The 20716-nt window shown below is 39.3% G+C and overlaps 1 protein-coding gene across 3 annotated transcripts in view; it reads right to left on the reverse strand.

Moving 5' to 3' along the window:
• The window catches only part of CTNNA3 (catenin alpha 3), a 540285-nt gene that overhangs the window by 202519 nt on the left and 317050 nt on the right, over positions 1 to 20716 (reverse strand). For all 3 annotated transcript variants that reach the window (XR_014564644.1, XM_083740309.1, XM_083740310.1), the window contains one exon: positions 4361 to 4453. Coding sequence is in view for 2 of the 3 variants with exons in the window: in XM_083740309.1 (XP_083596435.1) it covers positions 4361 to 4453 (93 nt within the window). In the remaining variant the exon portion in view is untranslated. The remainder of the gene's footprint in view (positions 1 to 4360; positions 4454 to 20716) is intronic.

Genomic DNA, 20716 nt, shown 5'->3' on the forward strand with positions numbered 1-20716 from the left:
CAGTTTCAGCTTTCTTGCTATAAACGCTACATATTATGTAGCAGAAGAAGCAGTGGGCTGGTGAGGTATAAAGATTATGGCGGCATACGGGTGGCACAATAAGTTCAGTTAATTAAAGCCACAGTTGGATTGTGGTAAATCTCAGTAAAAATGTTCCAGCGGCATCACTGCTCTTTCAGCATGGCATCAAATTATTTTACACATTTATTGGCCACTTTAGGACTTTTCCCATTTCCTCTTTGTAGCAATAAATACAGCTCTATTTATAGAGGGCTGTCTAGGCCATTTGCCAAGTAGGTTTCATTAATATTCTGAAAAGACAAAGTATACTTCTTTAAAGTATTGTGGTTGGTGTCTTAATAGTCACATAACATTAGCATGTAATGTTAAAAATAATTACAGCATATAGGGCTCTCAAGCAGCAAGACAGGATGACATTAAGAAAAATATTACTGTACATGAATATGCTGCATATTTGTGCTTTCATAAACCAATTGCGGATGTAAGGATAAAAACAGATGGCTGTACCAATATGCCTATATTATTAAAAAGTAGCTCTGCAAGCTGGAGACAAGAGCTAACATTTCCTATGACTGCCTGAATTTCACCACCGCACTTCAATATGACTCAAATTGTAAGGCAGCCCCCACCCTCCACAGAGGCATGTAAGACCGTCAGCCACAGTGGGTGGGTAGGGAGGATTGCCAGCTTAGCCATCAGTGGCTGAGCAGTTGCAGCAGTATATCAGCCTTCCCAGCTAAGAATAAACCACTGCCTATTTCAAGCCATCATTTGCCATTGCCCCTATCTTTCCTCTGCCCCAGGCCCCAGGCCAGCAACAGAGGGAACAGTGACAACCCAGTGAGGATCCATTCTTAGGGCCTAACAACATGTTACATTAATGATATAATTAGCAATCATGTTGGGTTTTTAAGAAATGACATGGGCAGGAGGGTGTGAGGATCTAAGCCTCTCCTCCCCTGACGTATTATCTGTGAAAAGTGCCCCCTCGTATGGCAATTAGCATTGCAAAAAAAGTTTCCTTTGGTTTAGGGCAAGGTGACTAAAAGCAGGAGTGATAAATGAAGGCAAGAAGTGGTGTATCAATGCAATGTCTACACACACACACACACACACACATATATATATATATATATATATATATATATATGCGGGTGGCGCTGTGGTCTAAACCACTGAGCCTAGGGCTTGCCAATCAGAAGGTCAGTGGTTCGAATCCCCGCAACGGGGTGAGCTCCTGTTGCTCAGTCCCAGCTCCTGCCAACCTAGCAGTTCGAAAGCACATCAAAGTGCAAGTAGATAAATAGGTACTGCTCCGGCAGGAAGGTAAATGGCCTTTCCATGCGCTGCTCTGGTTTGCCAGAAGCGGCTTTGTCATGCTGGCCACATGACCCAGAAGCTGTACGCTGGCTCCCTTGGTCAGTAAAGCGAGATGAGCACAGCAACCCCAGAGTCGGTCACGACTGGACCTAATAGTCAGGGGTCCCTTTACCCTTTACCTTTATATTATTGTATAAAGTTAGGGGGAAAACAAAACTGAGCAAAACAAAGCAAAACTCTCACAAATGTATATCTACACATGTACACACAATAAATCTATGGTAGCCATATGTCCGGAATTTCCCGGACATATCCAGAATACTGCAACTGCAAGCAGTATCCAGGAAGAAATCAGCTAAATATCAGGGAAAATCCAGACATATGGCAAAGCCAATGTCGGCAGTATCGTTTTTGATCATTTTCCTATTCTTTACTCAACAACTTTGGGCAAAACTTTAAAAAGCCCAACAAAAATCTGTACAGATTTTTACTTCTTGAAATATGGCAATCTTATCCATGTCTTGAAACAAAGAACAGCTTTCTATATCGAAAGCAAATAGAGCCCATTAAAATAACAAAGTTGAATGAACTAATGAACACGTTTTGCAAGCAATATCCCCTAATATATGCAGTCTAGTAAACATTGTTTAGTTGGAGAACTGCATCACAAAATTCAGATAAATGTGAATTAGCAAGGATAGCTGTGGTTTGGTTTACAAATTGTTTCAGAAAGTGCACATCTGATAGATTTGGCTTTAAATGCATACAGAATCTAATTTTACTTTGTCGTACCCTCCCCGGCCCAAGTCTTATGAGCAAGAGGGTACTTTATTTCAAATCACCAATCCTTTTGCTTAGTAAATGTTCTTTCAAGCCTCCTGGGTTCTTATTTGCCTCCTAAGGTTAGGAGGTCTAGCCTTCCAATAGTTCAAGCAATCTCTTAATTATTGGTATCCCGCTGTCAGCATACAAACACCATTACCTCTTGTTTACTCTGTCATAGCCCTGATAGATTTGCCAAATATGATACATGGTAGGAACAACAAAATTACTATAAAAAAAACTAAATATAGTAGTTTCTTATATGACTGGTTTCTAATAACTGTGTTAGTATACTGTGCATTCTGACATGCACTGATAACTATATCCCTAATCCTATCCTGCCTACTCTATCCCTTACTCCTCAACATCCACTCCAGCCACCCTTCCCTCACTCACGCCAAAGCAAACTGTCTTTTGCTCTCTCCACACACCTGTTCTGTCACACTTCACCCTCAGCCAATCAGCACACAACGCACTCCAACATCCCATCGCTCTCTCATCCCTGCTTTACACTCACCGTGTTTTACAAGTATCTCCATACCTAACATGTACCCAGTGCTTTTTTTCTGGGGGGACGCATACCCCTAAACATTTTGTGAATCTTTGTACTTTTGTCCATTTTCTGTATTTATGTTTCCCAATTTGAACTATAAAATAGTCATCATCATCATTTTATTTGTATGCCGCCTTTCCATAGTTAAAGCAATGCTCGAGGCGGCTTACGACAAGATTTACATAATTACCAACATAACAAAAGTCATAAACAATAAATAAAACACATCAAAAGGTACACAACCAAATGGGGAAAATTTCCACAGAAATCATAAAATCTAAAACTAAAAATACAACATTAATATCAATAACAGTTCAAAATGACATAGATAAAAATAAAAACAAACAAAAAAGGAGCCCTCTCTGTTGAGCAGCAGCAGCAGCAGTCCTTTATGGAGCCTGTCAGGCTCTGCCATAAGCCAGGTGGAGAGAGGCAGGGCAGGGCCCTTCAGGCTCCCAGCAGGTCAGTCCTGGGCAGTGGCAGAAGCAGCAGTCCTTTATGGACCAATGGTGATTTTCTTGAATCAAAATGAGAGTGCCCCTAAACATATTTTTTAGAAAAAAGCACTGCATATACCTTATATCTTTTAATATGCAAAGTTGTATAAGTCAGTCACAATGACAAATACCACACTCAGTGGCGTAGCGTGGGGGGTGCAGGGGGGGCCGGCCGCACCGGGCGCAACATCTGGGGGGGCGTGCTCGCACTCGCAGCTCTCTGCCCCTACTAAAATCCACGGGTTAGGGGGCGCAAATTACTTGCCTTGCCCCGGGTGCTGACAACCCACGCTACGCCACTGACCACACTACTACATCCCTACTCTAGAGGAATCAGAGGCGCAGCGTAATGAAGAACCAAAGGCAGAGGCCATAAGTGCTTTAGTGGTGTATATTACCATACTGCTTAAGCTGGCAACTTGTATTGGCCCTGTAACTCTGAAAAAGAGAGAAACTCACCACAGTGACCTGTCAATTGTTTCTCGAGCACTCACTCTTCTCTCATTCCAGTATTCTCAAAGAAACATCTGTCACACTGTTGTTAGGTCTGGGTTGCAACAGACTGTCAACCTTTCATACGCATATGAGTCAAACCTGAATTTGCTGTGCCAGAGTATGCCCTGTACCACACATTGCAGATACAGAAGAACTGTCTCTGTATTGAAAACATGCCAGGACCCATGTGCTCTCTTATTATATCTAATAAATACATGCCTGGTAAAAATGAAAGGTTTTAAAATTATGTTGGTTTCTCCCCCTCCCCACCAAAAATAGTGTTTCCTGACCATTATCTATATTGTGATCAGGGCTAGCCATGCCCTGAAACACAGTGAAATAAGTTCAAGTCCCCCTCGGGATGACTGTGGGCAGGAGCTAACAAAGGCAGACATCTTCCCTACCATTTTCTAATGGAATGACAATGCACCAATAGCCTCAAAGGACAACAAGCTACTGCAAGACAAGCCACACTCTGCATTTTTGAATCTGTACGGTATACTGTTTGGAAAGACAAATAACAAAACATTCGTCTTTTAATATTTTTCTCTTTATGCTTATACTTTTTTCAATGACTCATTCTGACATTATATTCCTGCACACATATTGAACAGATTCTTTTAAAAAAATATATAGAATGTAAAAGTCATACCTGTGGGCACAAAGTCTCCATATGGCTGGCTGCTGTTTGGACAATTTTTATTCCTTCTTCGTTTGTTGATACTGAGCAAGCAAGATTAGCCACCTGGAGAAAAAACATTGACATGTTTGCATTTATCCCCAACACAGATACATAGTCCATAAAACATTTTTTTCTAGAACATTATTTTCACAAATAAGCATCCCATACTTGCACATGACTTTGACTGCCCTTTAATTTCAAATAGTGTCATCTATGTATTTAGAAGGGTGATATGCTAAGATGCCAATGACAAGTATACATTCTGTGCCTGTGGTCAACAGGAAATTTAAAATGTCAGTCATTATTGTTATATTGCCAGATTTGTATATCTCATAAAGAAATAGCCATTGTCATTTATTGCAACACTGATGGAAGAAGCAATCTCACCCAGAGAAAAGCTGTGTTTTGCTAAATAATCAGGATAATTATAGCACTGCTAAGATAGCTCTTTTTTGCCATAGCCACACAAAACCCTGGGTGGCCATTTGTTCAGTGAAATGTTATAGATTGTAATAGTGACCTGTTGACATCGATGCCTTGATAGAAGCTGGCTCAATGATACATTTGATTGTGTGCTTTGAATTTTGCTTTAAACCACTGACACTATTATCTGTCGAGTTGTGAACTTAAGTTACGACCTCTGATTGAAGAAATAAACCTACTGACAATAATGAAAAATTCTACAAGCAATAGTATCTTTTCAGGATATCAAATTTAAAACATAAGACCTAAATAAAGCACAGGTTGTCAGCTGGCTATCTTTGTTAAGCTAGCTGCAGAATTATCAGTTTATATTTCCTGAATGGGATGTAATGTTTCCTTAATGGCCAGTCTACACACAAGATGGATTCTGAGACAAGAATTCTACTGGGGATCGGAGTCAGGGTTGTAGAAGAAGGGAAACTTCAATTTGGGCAAAGAGCCAGAAAGTAGTGAGTATTGACCTTTTGGAGTCCAATGCAAGATTTATGAATGTGTCTCTTCCTCTAAGTCTTTTGGCTTCCACTATGCTCTGCTTGTATAGATATAGACCAGGGCAAGAGACGTGGATCTCCCCTAGCCCTTGCAGGCAAGTTCACCAACCTATCAAACACCTGTTGTAGCAATGGAATCAGATGATAATCTGGTCTTTTACTGCCTTTGAAGCACCGCTGATCAGATGAGGCTTAAAGGGATTGGCTGTACAATCGAATTCCCCACAGGGAACTCTTGCCATGCAGCAAATTCAGGAGATTTGAAGTCATCATCTATAAATTATTTTCTGCGGGGATTGATTTAACTCAATTGCACAATCTCTACCTGCCCCACTCCTGATACCACAGATAACATCAGGTGTGGGGCAGATGTGCATGGTTTGGGGAAAACAACATCAAGGGGCCAAATTGGACCTACGTTATATAAATTGCAGATAAACAGATATTACAAAGACTGCACAAGTCTTCATTGGTCTCTCATTATAAGGAAACAAATTCTGCAAAGAGACCACTCCTGGAGCTTACTATTGCGCAGGGAAGCTGTCCAGAGTGGCTGGGGCAACCCTGCAGGATGGGTGGGGTATAAATAATAATAAAAATTATTTATTATTATTATCAACTAGTGCACCCACTTTGTAACAATGTTTTGTAAAACTGAAACCATTCAAAAGAGGAGGTGATATGAATGACATTTAAACTGATAATGTTATGTTGGAAGGATGCAAAGAACTTCAAATCACACCAACTGCAAGATATCTCAGGAGTCAACTCAATTTGGCCCAGAAGGCCTAGGTGCAATATTATTTGTTAACTGAAATCACAGTTACAGTCTATCAGTTTGCAACCAATTTTTTAATTTATCTGAGAAACCCTGATTTACCTAAGTTGCCTTTCACCTCTCCCCTAGTTTAACAGCCCTAAATACTACATATTGTACTTGAATAGGATTGCTGCCGTGTCTCCAAACTAAAAACAATAGCCTTTTTGTTGCAAACACAGTGTAGCAAATAATTGTTTATATCCCTTCAATATTGTTCCTCGCTGCAGCTTGAAAAACCTTTGTCTATAGGAAGTCTATCAACTTCTGTTGATCAAAATGCTTTTAGCTTATCAAAAACTGTAAGATAATTTGCTGGAAAAAGAGAAGACGGGAATTCTAACAATGCACCCAATCTGCCAAAATGTAATTACAGCTTCAGAATGTCTACAGTTCAGAATGCTAGCATATTTAATTATTATAAAACTATAAAATAATATTTCATGCATAATCATTCCCCTCTATCTTTAATTATCCCATTAGGGTACAATCAAGATGTAAAGAGCTAAGTTACTTGCCAATGCAAGAATAAGGCCATAGAAACCCAAAACATAATGTGAGATCACTGACATATTTGGAAATTTGTAGAGTATTACAAGCAGAACATTGTGCTGTAATCTATATTATCATCTTGAGATACCACAGACATGCACCATGAAGAAGTAATCCATTGTTTCAGTGCTACTGAATCTACACAGCTAAGCAAAATACAGGATAATGGATCTCAGAATAACTCGTTTGGTAAAGGCTGCACTAATGCCAACATTATTTGAGCAAATAAGGAGATGCAAAATTGGAGATGCAGTGTGGATAGCAAAAAGCTCATATAGGCACCCAGTGCAATTAAAGACAGTTTCCAAGAAAAAGTAGATGATGATTAAAGGATCATTTATGTTTTTGGCAAATAACAGTAAAAAGGATTAGGAACACCAACTGTGAAACAATGATACTGAAGCAAAATTTAACAAACAAATTGTGAAGGTACAGTTTTAGAGCTTAGCAAATATATGGAGAAAACTGTTCATCTGGAAAACTATTTTCTAAGCAACAGATTAAAAAACACATTGAACTATTAAAGTATCAGCACCAGATATGTTAACACAGTAAACCTGAAGGATATACATAAATACAGGGATCTAGTTTTGGAAAGTAATAACTTAATAGTATTTTCAAAGCAGACACCCAAAAATACTGTTAAGAAAAAAATTAATAGTTTTCTTAAAATAAAATAAGAGAGAGACCCACAGGTCAGATACTACGGATCAATAAACTTACATGTTTGTCAGAGACATTTCTTTTGTTTGAGAGACTTATGGGAAACGTATCTTAATCCATTCACAAACTCAGGTTTATTCTTTGAAAAGAACAAGAAGACTTTAAAGACTCTGCTTGTACTGATTTACACAGCATTATCCGATTAAGAAATGAACTATTCAAACTGTTTTAATGCTGCTCTTGTGGCCCTTAATGGGATTTTTTATTACAATAGAAATGTAAGTTTTGGAAAGGAATTACTGGAATTTAAAACTGATCATGTACGTTGACTGTAAAGGCAAGGTGTAAATAGCTAGAATTCAAAATAACTAGATTCCGACGTATTAGATGACTGGGCGTATAAGACGACCCCCCAAATTGGCAGCTGCCAATTTGGGGGGTCGACTTATACGCCCAGTCTTATATGCAGCAGCTTCGCTGGGCAGCGGCAGTGGATGGCAGGCTCCGCTCTGCTCCGTGCCGGGAGGAAGCTGCCCCGCAAAGCAGGCTTAGCATTGCTGGTCAGCTTCGCCGGGCAGCTTCCTCCTGCCCACTGCCGCTGCCCAGTGAACCCATACCTGGCGTATAAGACGACCCCCAACTTTTTAGAGGATTTTCCGGAGTTAAAAAGTCGTCTTATACGCCGGAATCTACAGTAAGAGGTAAAACCAAAGTTTCTTGATCAAACTCATATTCCCCCTCCTTACAGAATACTGAGATCTATAATATATTCTATTACATAAGCAGTAGTATAGATACAGAAATTAAAATAGGACTCAACAGACTTTAACATTATTTTGCTCCAGGTGGATTTGACCCAGTCCAGGGCTGTCTTGACCCAATTGGGAGAAATCCCGGATTGTCCTGAATTGGGTCAGGATCTGGGATTTGTCTGGACTGGATGCACAGCCCTATCATTAGGACTTTATAGGTATGTATGAACTAGCACTTTGGGTTGTACATAGAAACAAATTGAAAGTCATTGCAGATGAAGCAAAACTTCCAAGCAGACAGCCAATCTAGGGTAACAAAGATATAGCTATATTTAAGCAAAGATTTTAAAACATTATTTAGTATGCAGAATTACTTGAGTCTTGTTAAATGCAGCAGTGTTAAAATATATTGAATACTCTGCTGCAACCAGTCTGATGTTAACAAACTTCAGACAAAAAAAAACCAACAGCAACAAAGCTTAGATTTATGCAGATGGAAACTGCAGCCCTGACAGATAAGATGATTAAAAATGCTTGCTTGTATTAGAGTAGCATTTGCAGCTGAGGCATAAATCTCGAAGATATCCATCATTATGGAAATACTTCTTATATGAGAGAAAAGGGGGAAATGGATAACCCATATGGTAGCTTAAAGTCCAGTTTGGGGCAGAAGAGAGCATATTGGCTGTGTTAAGGTAAATTCACAGAAGCAAAGTTTCCTGTTCCATCCTCCCCCTTGCAGCCACCAACACCCATGGAACAGCTTCTCTGGTGGATTGGGAAGCCCTCCCGAACTATAGGAGATGGGGCACAGGAAACCCTTGGGGAAGAAAATGAGACCTGGATCCTAAGCAGTGGTGCATTCCTCAATCAATTCCAACCTTCATGTGCATTTCCATCTGGAATTCCATCTGCTCAGAAGAAAGTCCCACTGCATTCAGTGGGGCTTACTCCCAGGTAAATGGGGTTAGGACTGCAGCCATTCAAACAGATGAATGCCACAGTCAAGTTTACCATTGTGTTCACTTAAAATATCCTAGGTGTACACATACTAAAAGTAATGCATAACAAAAATGTTATGAGCATCAGCAACATTCTTTTATTTCACAGCATTTCCTTTTTTTTCTCCAGCTTTCTTCTACACTTGAAATTTCTTGCTGCATTGAGATTCTCACAAATTAGATCTTGCTGAAAGCAAATGAAATTCTATTGAGGTCCATGATAAGCTGAGGTGAGTTTTATTCTTTCACCTTTCACTGAGATTGTGAAAGCAAGATGTTAGTATTTTATGGGTTTCTTTAATATAAAGTAAAAATAATAAAAGTGGATTTACCCAATCAATATTTAAGCAGCTCAAGTTAGGAGACATAGGTGAGAAAAGACGACACAGCCATTATACACACAATAATACACACATGTGACTTGAATGAGGGATGCTTCTTTGAGAGCTAAAGCTCCGTTCCCCCTATTGCAGGCTGAATCACAAGAAGTATGTCGCCATGGGGTGGGGGCCAACCATATTAAATGAGACACAGGACATTGGTATTGGGATGAAATAGGCCACAACTTTATTGATTACAGATGTAAACCGATTTTGGTGAAGGCATTGGGTATGTATCCAAGATCAACCAACCCATGTGCTGGTTAATAATAGATGGGTTGACCCTGGAAACGAGGTCACCCCTGGGAGATACATCGAGTATGAGGCTTCCTCCAGAACTGCCTCTTGAATTGCTGCTATGACCCAATCAGTCCCTGTGTGGGCTCCCAGATAGCACTACTCCTTTCCAGACCCCTTTAGCAGGCTATCCAGATGTTAAAGATCCAGACCCAATGCCTTAACCACCAAAGTTGTGACAATTGCTATGAGGAAGGTGAAAACCTACAGACAGGCCAATTAGTCCGCATGGAAAATATCTCCCTGACCCTGAATATGGTGACCAAGTATTCCATAACAAGGTCCTAACAAGTTCCAGCCCACTTACCTTTGGGCATGACCATAACACGATAGAGTGGGAGGGTGGGGAATCTGGCATTGTCCAGAAATAAAGGCCAGAGCCCAGGCACCGCTCCCTTTTATAGTGAGGAAGAGGAGCTAGCCTCTCCAGCCCTGATGTGATTGGACCATGTCATGGACCTCAACATGTTTTAATTTTGTGACTAGAAGGGTAGCCCCAATGTTCTCCCTCCAACCGTATGAACTATAAACCCCCTAGGGTCCCATGATCTGTGGCATAGCCGCACCGGGCAGCAAAGCCCCCCATATCCCACGAGTAAGCGGCTATTCCCAATGAATGATGGCTTCTTTGCTGAAAATTGCCCCCTGCAGCTGCTTTTCCCAAAGCTTTGCTTCAGGGCCCACTTTGGTAGATCCAGCCCTTCAGTTCAGATTGCTTCATAAGGGGCTTGCCTTGGACACCAAATCCAAAGCAATATCCAGAAATATCCAGAGCTTTGGGCCTCCCATTGACTTGCATTGGGAAACCAAATTGCATACTCTGCAAGTGCCCCCCCCCCAAACAGGACATCCCATTTTTTTCTGCTGATATCTCATCCCCGCAAAACACACAGCACCCCAAGGAAAGAAGGCAGGAAGGAACATTGGGGGTTGGGTGTAATGCAAGATCATACATTCAAATTTATATGCATATTTCTCATTTAAATTATAACTCCCAAACTCTGTATGACAACTGCATTGACAGAAAGTCTCCCTCTGTGTGTGTACTAATTAAATAGATAATGAGACAAAATAAATGAATGTAAACATCTGGGGTAACTGTGACACTATTATCCCACATTTTATTGATTGATTGATTGATTGATTAACTTTGTATACTGCCCTACACCCGCAGGTCTCAGGGCGGTTCACAGGATAAAATCACAATATAAAATCACAAAGTACATAATCAAAACAAAAACAAGAACAACCTAATCCCCTCCAACACATTTTAAAAGGGCACTGAATGTCAGTCAACCAAAGGCGTGGTTAAAGAGGAACCTTCCACCTATTATTGCTTATCTCTGTCCTTACAGATCAAAATGTCTCTTAAAATAGAAACTGGTGGTTTTTTCTAAATCTATGTTCAAAAAACACATATAAAACTAGATAGGTTTAAGCTCCATTTCATAGTTTTATTATTTTGTATTTGCAGAACTTTAGAGATGACTTTGCCAGGCCAAATGCACACACTGCAAGTCATGGAACCCACAATACGGCACTTTTGTATTATTTATTTTCTCCTCCCAATAAGTTTGTGCCCCAAAGAAAGTCATTCCACATTTCTGTATATGCTAAGGCTCAGCTGACCTGTTATGGCCTCCTTTACCATTGCGCAGCTCAATGCAAACAGTCACTGCTATGGTCTCCGCTGAATACTGAGAGTTTTATATCTCATTTAAGTCAATTATATTTGGGGGCACTTTGCAGGACCAGATCAATAATGTCAAATCAATAAGCTTTACATTCAGCACAAGCTGTCTGAATTGCACATTTAATCTTAAGCATTTGACAACCAGAAGTTTACAAAGCCAAATATTTTGTCTAAGAACTATGTTTCTTTAATCTTATTTACCAAAACTAATCTAACAGATGCCCAGATATACTAATTCCACCCAAAAGGATAAACTACAATCTGTGTGTCTTTGATAAAAAGTACAACAGCACACCTTGCGGTAGTTTGTGCTGGAAATGAACTACCACTGATCTGGCTAATCTTTAGCATGGGGAAATTATAACCACTGAGCATGTCTAATTATCTAATCTTAAAACCCTTAGGATTTATCTTCTTCTGTTTCTAACTATGAAATGTGTCTCCTATTAGTAGAGAGACATAACTTCTCTCACAGAGATCCAGCTCTGAGGGCCTTCTGGCAGTTCCCTCATTGTGAGAAGTGAGGTTATAGGGACCCAGGCAGTGGGCCTTCTTGGTAGTTGTGGAACACCCTCCCATCAGATGTCAAGGAAATAAATGACTATCTGACTTTTAGAAGACATCTGAAGGCAGCCCTGTACAGGGACATTTTTAATGTTTGATGCTTTAATTTGTTGGAAGCTGGCCAGAATGGGACAACCCAATCAGATGGGCAACATATTTATTATAACAACAACAACAACAACAACAACAACAACAACAACAACAACAACAAGGAATGGCATGGGATCCCTCCTGCCTTTTGGTTTTGAATTTCCAGAGCATACTTATTACACAAGTTCCTCTACAGGGCAGAAAAGTAGTTCATGAACTTGTTACCTTCCAATAAAGCTGAGCTTGTTCATGATTTAGGTACAGACAACTATTATAAGTTCTATTAAAATTTGCTTTCTACTGCATCAATTCGCCAAGGTTTTATTTTGTTGCCATTTTAATGGAAACAAGAATATTTATATTTTATGCATATAAAATAAGATGAAGTTCCTGAAGGGTAAAAGTGAGAAAATGTGATGAGTTCGAGAGCATATAAACCTATCTGGCAAAACAGCAATATGTTGTATTATTACACCTGAGATGAAAATGGTTTAAGGTATAACGCCAGGAATATTTTAATTTCTAAACAGTAGTTTTCTCATTCTCTGAAGTTACTTAGTGAGGGAAAAAAACCAGAAACTAAAGTATATACGAAAATCATTTAAAGCTTCAAAATACAACGTTGAGCAAAGAAAACAAGTTAACATTTGGAAGAAGCCTTTTCAGAGGCAAGATCAAAAGCCACAATATGTAGGAAGACCATACTTTATCTTAAAATAAGGAGACTGATATTTTAATTGTTTGAACTTTTATTTGCATTAGTTTTTTCCTACCATAAACAAAAGCTATTTTTGTCATTGTATATCATAACAGTCAATAATATCTGCTTTGGCAAAGGTATTTATCCACATAGCAGTATATTGTAGACCCAAATAATGCATCCAGATGCACTGTTTTATACAGTCAACTCCTCAACGCCTGATGGCAAGCGGTTAAGATCCTCCCAAATTTTTATGGTCACTCTTTGTTTCTCATTAATATTCCAATTCATTTATTATTATTATTATGGAAGCTTGTCTCTCACTAGAATGAAAAATATCCTCTATAATTGGTCTGAATAGAAGTTTCACCCTGTCCCTCCTTCAATGATTGGAGCCCTTTAAATAAAAATTATAATAGATGTATACCTCTGAAACCATTAGAGATTCATGTAAAGTTACTGCTAACTTTATTAATTAGATGATAAAACTGGCCTTTAAAAAGTCCTGGGACCCAATTATTTAACAGTCCCATCTTCAGGTGTCTTCTCCATTCTCTACACTTTTTTTTTACATTATATATAATTATCAACAAAGGTGGGGTTTATGGGGAAACCGCAAATTCAGAATTAATTTTTATTTTTTTTAAAAAAATCCAAACCTGCACTTCAAGGAGGGAATTTGTATGAAGACTTGTATTAGAATGATGATAATGACTGCTGATCTGAACACACTGTTAATAGGCCAAGATTCATATTATTTTCTTGTTGTGCTACTGAATGTGGTTAATAAACCTAGACTACTGAGGCTGTGCTCTCCTGTATGCAATCAGGATTGATATTTTGGGTGTGGGAAGCAAAAAAAAACCTAAAAAAAACCTAAGACAATCCTTATACAGTGGTACCTCTGGTTACGTACTTAATTCGTTCCGGAGGTCCATTCTTAACCTGAAACTGTTCTTAATCTGAAGCACCACTTTAGCTAATGGGGCCTCCTGCTGCTGCCACGCCGCTGGAGCACGATTTCTGTTCTCATCCTGAAGCAAAGTTCTTAACCCGAGGTACTATTTCTGGGTTAGTGGAGTCTGTAACCTGAAGCATGTGTAACCTGAAGTGTATGTAACCCGAGGTACCACTGTAAAAAAATCCATTTTGTCCATGGCTGCCTTTGAAGGTGATTTTATGTGTGATAGCCACACAGCTCAGGGTGTCCCCACCACCACCACAAAAAAGAAAGAAAAAAGCACATATATATCAGCCCTAGAGTTTTAGTTCACACAGGCTTCCAATTCACAATCTGTAAAGTTGACTCAAGAGAAAACAAAACTGGTCACCTCCCTCAGCTTGGTAAGATTGCATGTCATACACAATTTGTAAAACCTGCACAGTGTGGTGGTATGATAAATATAGCTATCTCTCTGTCTCTTATTCTTCCGTGTCCAGGTTTGCTTTCATTAGGTTGACAATCATAGCTTTGGTGATTTGACAATGTGATTCTATCATTCTGTTATGAGAAAGCTTACTAACTTGCCTCCATATCTTCCCAAACTATCAATTGAAATAGATGGCCAATTGAATTATGCCCTCCAACTTGAGGTTTGGATGGGGGCGGGGAGGAGTGATGCACATAAAATGGGAGGATCTGATATCTTTAATGTTGATTTTTTTTCTATATTACTGTTCTCTAAAACATAGATGGCTGCTTTAAAAACCAATAAGAATGGAGACTACTCACATGCCCAAAATATCCTGCTGTGAAAATAACACCTTTGAATAAAATGAGGCAAAGAACTGCTTCTTAGGACTGCTTTGGTGCATTTTGTAGATCCTTGACTACAAAATACATGTGAAGTACATCACACTTGAATGACACATACAAGCAGAAGTCACTTCTTTCCCTGACAAAAGGGGCAGGGAATATGTGGCTCTCTAGAGGTTGTTGGACTACAGCTCCTATCAGCCCTTACGATTGACCATGCTGACCGGAGCTGGCTGGAGTTGGAATATATCAACATCTGAATGGCTACAGGTTCCTTACACCTGCCCTATAAAATACATGTGCATGCATAAAAACGGAGATGATGTGCTGGCAAAGGCACTGTATGAAATCCTATACTGAACAAAGACTTTCTGCTTGTGTCTAAGATATGCATGCAATTCAGTATTCCTGGTATCCAACAACTAGAAGCTCTCTCTCCACTGCTTCTATCATTAGCTCCACCCTTGTGGAGTTCCTAAGTGCAGAGACTCCATTGTTATATAAAAGTCATTCATGCTGATGGGCTACATAAAAATATAAAAATAACCACCATGCAAATACATCCCAATTTGAAACATAAATTATGTTGTAGAGGCTCAACATAGGCTCAAACACAGCTTTGCTAACTATTCACAAGGATGAAAAACTATGGGAGATATTCAGTGTTGTGCAAAGACAATCATTCTGTCGTTTTGCCAAACAGAACAATGCCCCTCTCCTACCTCTGTGTGCTGTTCTGGGGCTTCTGCCAACCTCCCCCCCCCCCCCCGGCCAATTTAGGGGGATGCGGAAAGGAGAAGAGTGGGAAAAGCCCCACTGGGTAAGCAGAACTCCTTGGAAACCAGTACCACTGGTGGCGTAGGTGGGCAACACCTCTTGGAATTCTGCCATTGAACGCAGGCACCTCACCTCTGTGGACAGGCCTGGTTGGCACTGAAGGACCATGTGGATTTTTAGTCCTTGGAAGGACTGGTTTCCTCAGATCCAGGTGAGATAACTACCATAGTTTATGAGGACTTGAACAATTGTCTGAGCTGGGAAAGTGTACATGATGGATGGGGGTGGTAATTATATTGTAACATGAAATATGTTATTCCTAACTTTTAGGAATAAAGAAATGTGCAGCTTATTTCCTTTGGCAGGAGGGGAAAGAGATTTGGAAACTATAATTTATCCTGCAAGAATTATGAAAAACCAGTATACATTGGTTGGACACTTAGCAGCACTTAAACATAGAAGATAACTATTAATTACTCTCAGGAATAGAACCAGCCCCAAACCCTTAGGCACCTGAGACAAGATGTGCCACCAACACTTCTACCCCACAGATCTGGACCCATGCCCTGTTGGGGTGAGAGGAGAATGCTGCCCAAGGTGGGTCGTTTCAGTTTGTCTCACTGGTATGCCAACCATGCTAGGAGAGAAAATTAGCTCAGGGTCTGTAAGGCAGACCGTGCAGTACACCTTTCTATCCACTTAACACCTCTCAGAAATTGCCGTCTGAGGCAACTGCCTGCCTCACAGTAGGATCGGCCCTGCTCAGGAAGCAAGTTAAACAACTTAGCCAGTCAGCTAATGACCACCTGTATTTCCACCCCTCTTGCGAAGATGCTTATAAGAAAACAAGCTAAAAGCAAGTAGAGTAATTTTGGGGTGCAATTTCCCAAGGTTACAGGAATATATGAATTACATCAGAAACAAAGGCCACAGTGTTGTACTAAATCCTTGATGACTGTGCCAGTTTAGATTGCTTGCAGTATTCTTTTTGTTTCTTTCTATACACCTTTATATGTCCTTGCAGGAAGTCTTAAGCACAGATGCATTGTATTTATATGAAAAATTTGTCAGAGAACCTATATGCTTACTAATAAATAATGGTTCCAGTTTATATTTTTAAGGAGGAAGATCTATTGAGGTATATAGAGATTCTATTTAACAATGTTTTTATTTTCATTGTGGTTTATAACTTATATAGAGTGGAATATTTGGTTTATGGGGGGAAACTATATTTCACTGGGTTGAAAAACTGACCTCCGACATGCAGTAAAATAATACTACAAGGCTAGTTGATGTTTCAACCTCTTTTTCAATGTGAAAATGAGCTTTAGCAGAGCTCTTCTGGATGTCAAATACTGAGCAATAGCCAGCACACAAAATTTTGTTTACTCTTCTAAATATAATTTCTATATCATTTACAATTCTTTATGTTAAAAGTTAGGAATAACATATTTCATGTTACAGTATAATTACCACCCCCATCCATCATGTACACTTTCCCAGCTCAGACAATTGTTCAAGTCCTCATAAACTATGGTTATGCTGTGAATGGGTGTTTTGGCCCAGCACTTCTCTCCTCACCCCTTCTCTCTCCTCCACTTCTCTAAGCTGCCTTCAGCATGTAGTGTCTGGCTTGAGTTAAACCAGTGGTCCCTGTTATTAGGGAACACTGGCCTAATGTCAGTTAACCAATAAAGCCAGAGTTCCCTGGTTCAGATATAATCAGGAACTTTGAATTAGGCTGTGTAGACATCACTGGCTTAAAAAGAGGCTATGGCATGCCTTCTCTCAGTTTGGATCAAACCTGTGTTGCAGGGGGGTGCATCAAAATGCAGTATTTCATAAGAAACAACAGGATAGATAAGGATTGTGGCTAATGTGTGTACACCACTTTCCAGACCAGTGGTGGGAGTGCACAGAATACAGAGTAAACGGGAATGTGCACACCACATTAATAAGACCCAGGATCTTTATACTAAAGTTGCATGATGGGAGGAGGGAAGGGGTGAAGTTCAGACCTGATGCCCAACCTGATTTCAAAAACTATTGTTTACGAAGTCTCAATAATTATCCAAACTGAGCCACTGTGTTTATCGACCTCTATACTACTTAAGAAGTATGTTTAAACATTATTCTACTGAGACATTTTTCAAAATTTGCATATTTATATTTGATAACCACAGGCACTACACCACAAATCTGAACATTCACTCCCTTAGACTATGCATCCCTTTTAAAATTATTATAGAAAGCATAATTTAGGTTTCAGTCGTACAGTCACTTGTGAGTAAGAGCCACTGAACTCAATGGGGATTACTTCTGAGTATATACGATTGCACTGCTAAATTATTTTCCTTCTAGGAAAAGGATTGTTTTAGTTATGTACTATGTTATTAATGTCACATCTGCTATTGATTTGAAAAGATTACACAGTATACCCACAGGATGATTATCTTTGCCCTACTGCCACTGTAACTGTCTTGTTAACGAGGGAAGTGTCTTATGGAATCATATAATTCTTGAAATGTTCACTGTAATTTTGTTTGTCAAGGTACTAAATGGTTGAATTGGCCACTTAATAAATAAAGAAACAGTGTGGAAAGTATTCATAGTGGAACCTTTACTTTTTATCCCCTTACTAAAATTGGCATCCATTTTGGTACAGTCCTAAAATAAAAGTTGCCTTTAACTGCAAAGGCCAAGACCTTAACTGCATTTAATCAAAGCTTTTGGAATACCCATTTTCTTGAAAGCTGCGGAGTGTCTATTCCTCATTTTCTTTGGTAGAGTGTGTCAAAAATATTTATTGTGAAGCAGTAGCTGTAGTCTATTGTTGCAAAAAGAAAAATAAGAGTCTTATGGCACCTTATAGGCTAGCAAATGTATTGTTATGAGTTGGGGGGTAGAGAAGGTTGTTGCCAAGGCCCTTCTAACCCAGGACGCTTCTAACCTCTAGATCCAACAAGTGCTAAAATATAAGCCTAGTTAGCTTCCTTGGTGAGGCAATTGCCTGGGTGATGGGCCATTAAGGAAAGCAAAGGAAAGAGTTTCTGTCCCAAAGCTCCTGTATTGCAGGACAAGAGAAAGTGCTTCTTCACACAACACATCATTAATATATAGAATTTACTGCCACAAGATGTGTCACTTTGTTAAATTGATTTAAAGTGGTTTTGGACAATAGCCATAATGCCTATATGCTACTGTCAGGCAGCATGCTGCTGAATGGCTGTAGCTGAAGGCAACAGTGGAAGAAGGAGTCTGCTGGCAAGCTTTCCATAGGAATCTGCTTGGCCACTGTGGGGGTGGGGGAAGAAGCTGGACCCGATAGATTACTTTCAGATCAGACTTAACTTTTTGTAATTAAAGTCAGTATTCTGGCATTGTGAGAACTCTTAATTAATGTACACATTGCAACTAAAGGCAAGATATCGAATTTATAATGTTAGAAACTTAAGACCTAAGACCTAATGGATTTATAAAGTGCTTTGACGCTACCTTTCCTATACAGCTGGCCCATGAGAGCAGTTCAGGAAAGGGAGACTTAATGAGATCTAAACAGCATCAGATAAATGCAGGGCTGTTAAAGTAAACAAAAATCCCATTTGGTTTGTCAGTTTATTGCAAAGTATATTGACTGTAAATAGTAATGTTCACAGCCCCTAGATAAGGGCTGATATATTCTGCTGACAAAGAAACCATCTAAACTTAAGCAATATGCTTCAAAAGCAAGACTTTTTCTGCAATTGCATCTTAACAACTGCAGAAAGTATTTCCTAAATTATCATTGAGGAAAACAAAAGCAGCAGCACAATCCAGGATGCATTTACTCAGGGAGATGTGCCAATGAGTTCCAGGGCTTACTCCTAAGTAAATCTGTAGAGGATTGTGGCCATGCTGAACAATCCCATACATGGAAATGTCATTGAGTTCAGTGGGACTTACTTCCAGGTAAGTGTTTTCAGAATTGCAGCTTCAGTCTTGTAAACGGCACAGCATATATGTATATCACCAAGCACCCCCCCCCCCATAAAAGGATGAAAAGATCCCAGGAACCATAAATGTTTACACATCAGGCAATATGCATATGTCCTGCACCATATTCTTCTTCAGAACCTGCTTCACAGCAACCTGATTTTGCTGGTGTTAAAAAGTAATTATTTCACAGAGCCCGCTTTGTACTGTCCATACTACTGACAGGCAGACTCCTAGCCTCAGTATTCCCATCTGTAATACAGGTAGATAATGTATGAGAAGCATTTTGAAAACATGGTACCAGGAGTGGGGAACCTAACAGGACTGATGGGAGTTGGAGTCCTATAGCATCTGGGAGACCACAGGGTCCCCATCCTGCATGATACAAACACAAAGCAGTATTATTGCTTGGGGATGCCGGTTTTATTTATATTATGTACATTTTTAAAGAAAAAGGCAGCATATGAATTTTAAAAAGAAATAAATAAGTGTCCATTATTTGTACTAAAAGTAACTCAGTGCTACTTTTAACACAAATAACATTTAAATTTCTGCCAGTTTCTCTTCCTTGTTCTAGATCTGAGATTAGCAGTCCACAAAATACCAGCACCACAATCTAACAACGAATTTGGACAATTCTTTGGACTTATATTGTATTATATTTGGACTTATATTTGGACTTATAGTAAGGGATAGTTTTGAACTATATGTTCTTCATCTGGCATAGCAAAAACATAAATGCAAGTTAGTAAGTAGCACATTTCACTGTGGATATAGACGTAGCACATATCCTCCTGTCCAATTATCTGTTGTCCTTGTCTCCTGCTATTTAGGGCAGTACACCTGACATAGACATGTTCCTATTTCATCCCATGCCATATCCCAACAGTACTCCCTTTACCTGGCTCAAGTGGCAGACTTGTGTCACTGGAAATCACAAAGGGCTAGAGAAAGTGGATATTAAATAATGTATTTTGCTGGGAGATTTTAACAGCTATATCAAGAAAAATAAGCTTTAAGAAGTCTGATATACTGTTTGTACCCACAAGCGTACAATGGCCCAAAATGGCTAAACCAAACTATTTGTCAAAGAAAGTGGAACTCCTCCATAACCCTTTATAAATATCATAAATCTCTGCTGCTTAAACTAAAGCCCTCACTATAGGTCTCTTGCTTTTGCTCTTTTATAAATCTCTGTTCTCTTGCTTATAAGCATTGGATTATTTATCTATATATTTATATTTTAGATTTTCTCCCCTATTTTTAAATATTTTTTTATATATTTCATTATCTTCTCCAAACCTTATAGATGATAATGAACATGTAATGGCCATGTGA

The sequence above is a fragment of the Podarcis gaigeae genome (genome assembly GCF_964106915.1).
Source record: "Podarcis gaigeae genome assembly, chromosome: 5".
Lineage (NCBI taxonomy): Eukaryota > Metazoa > Chordata > Lepidosauria > Squamata > Lacertidae > Podarcis > Podarcis gaigeae.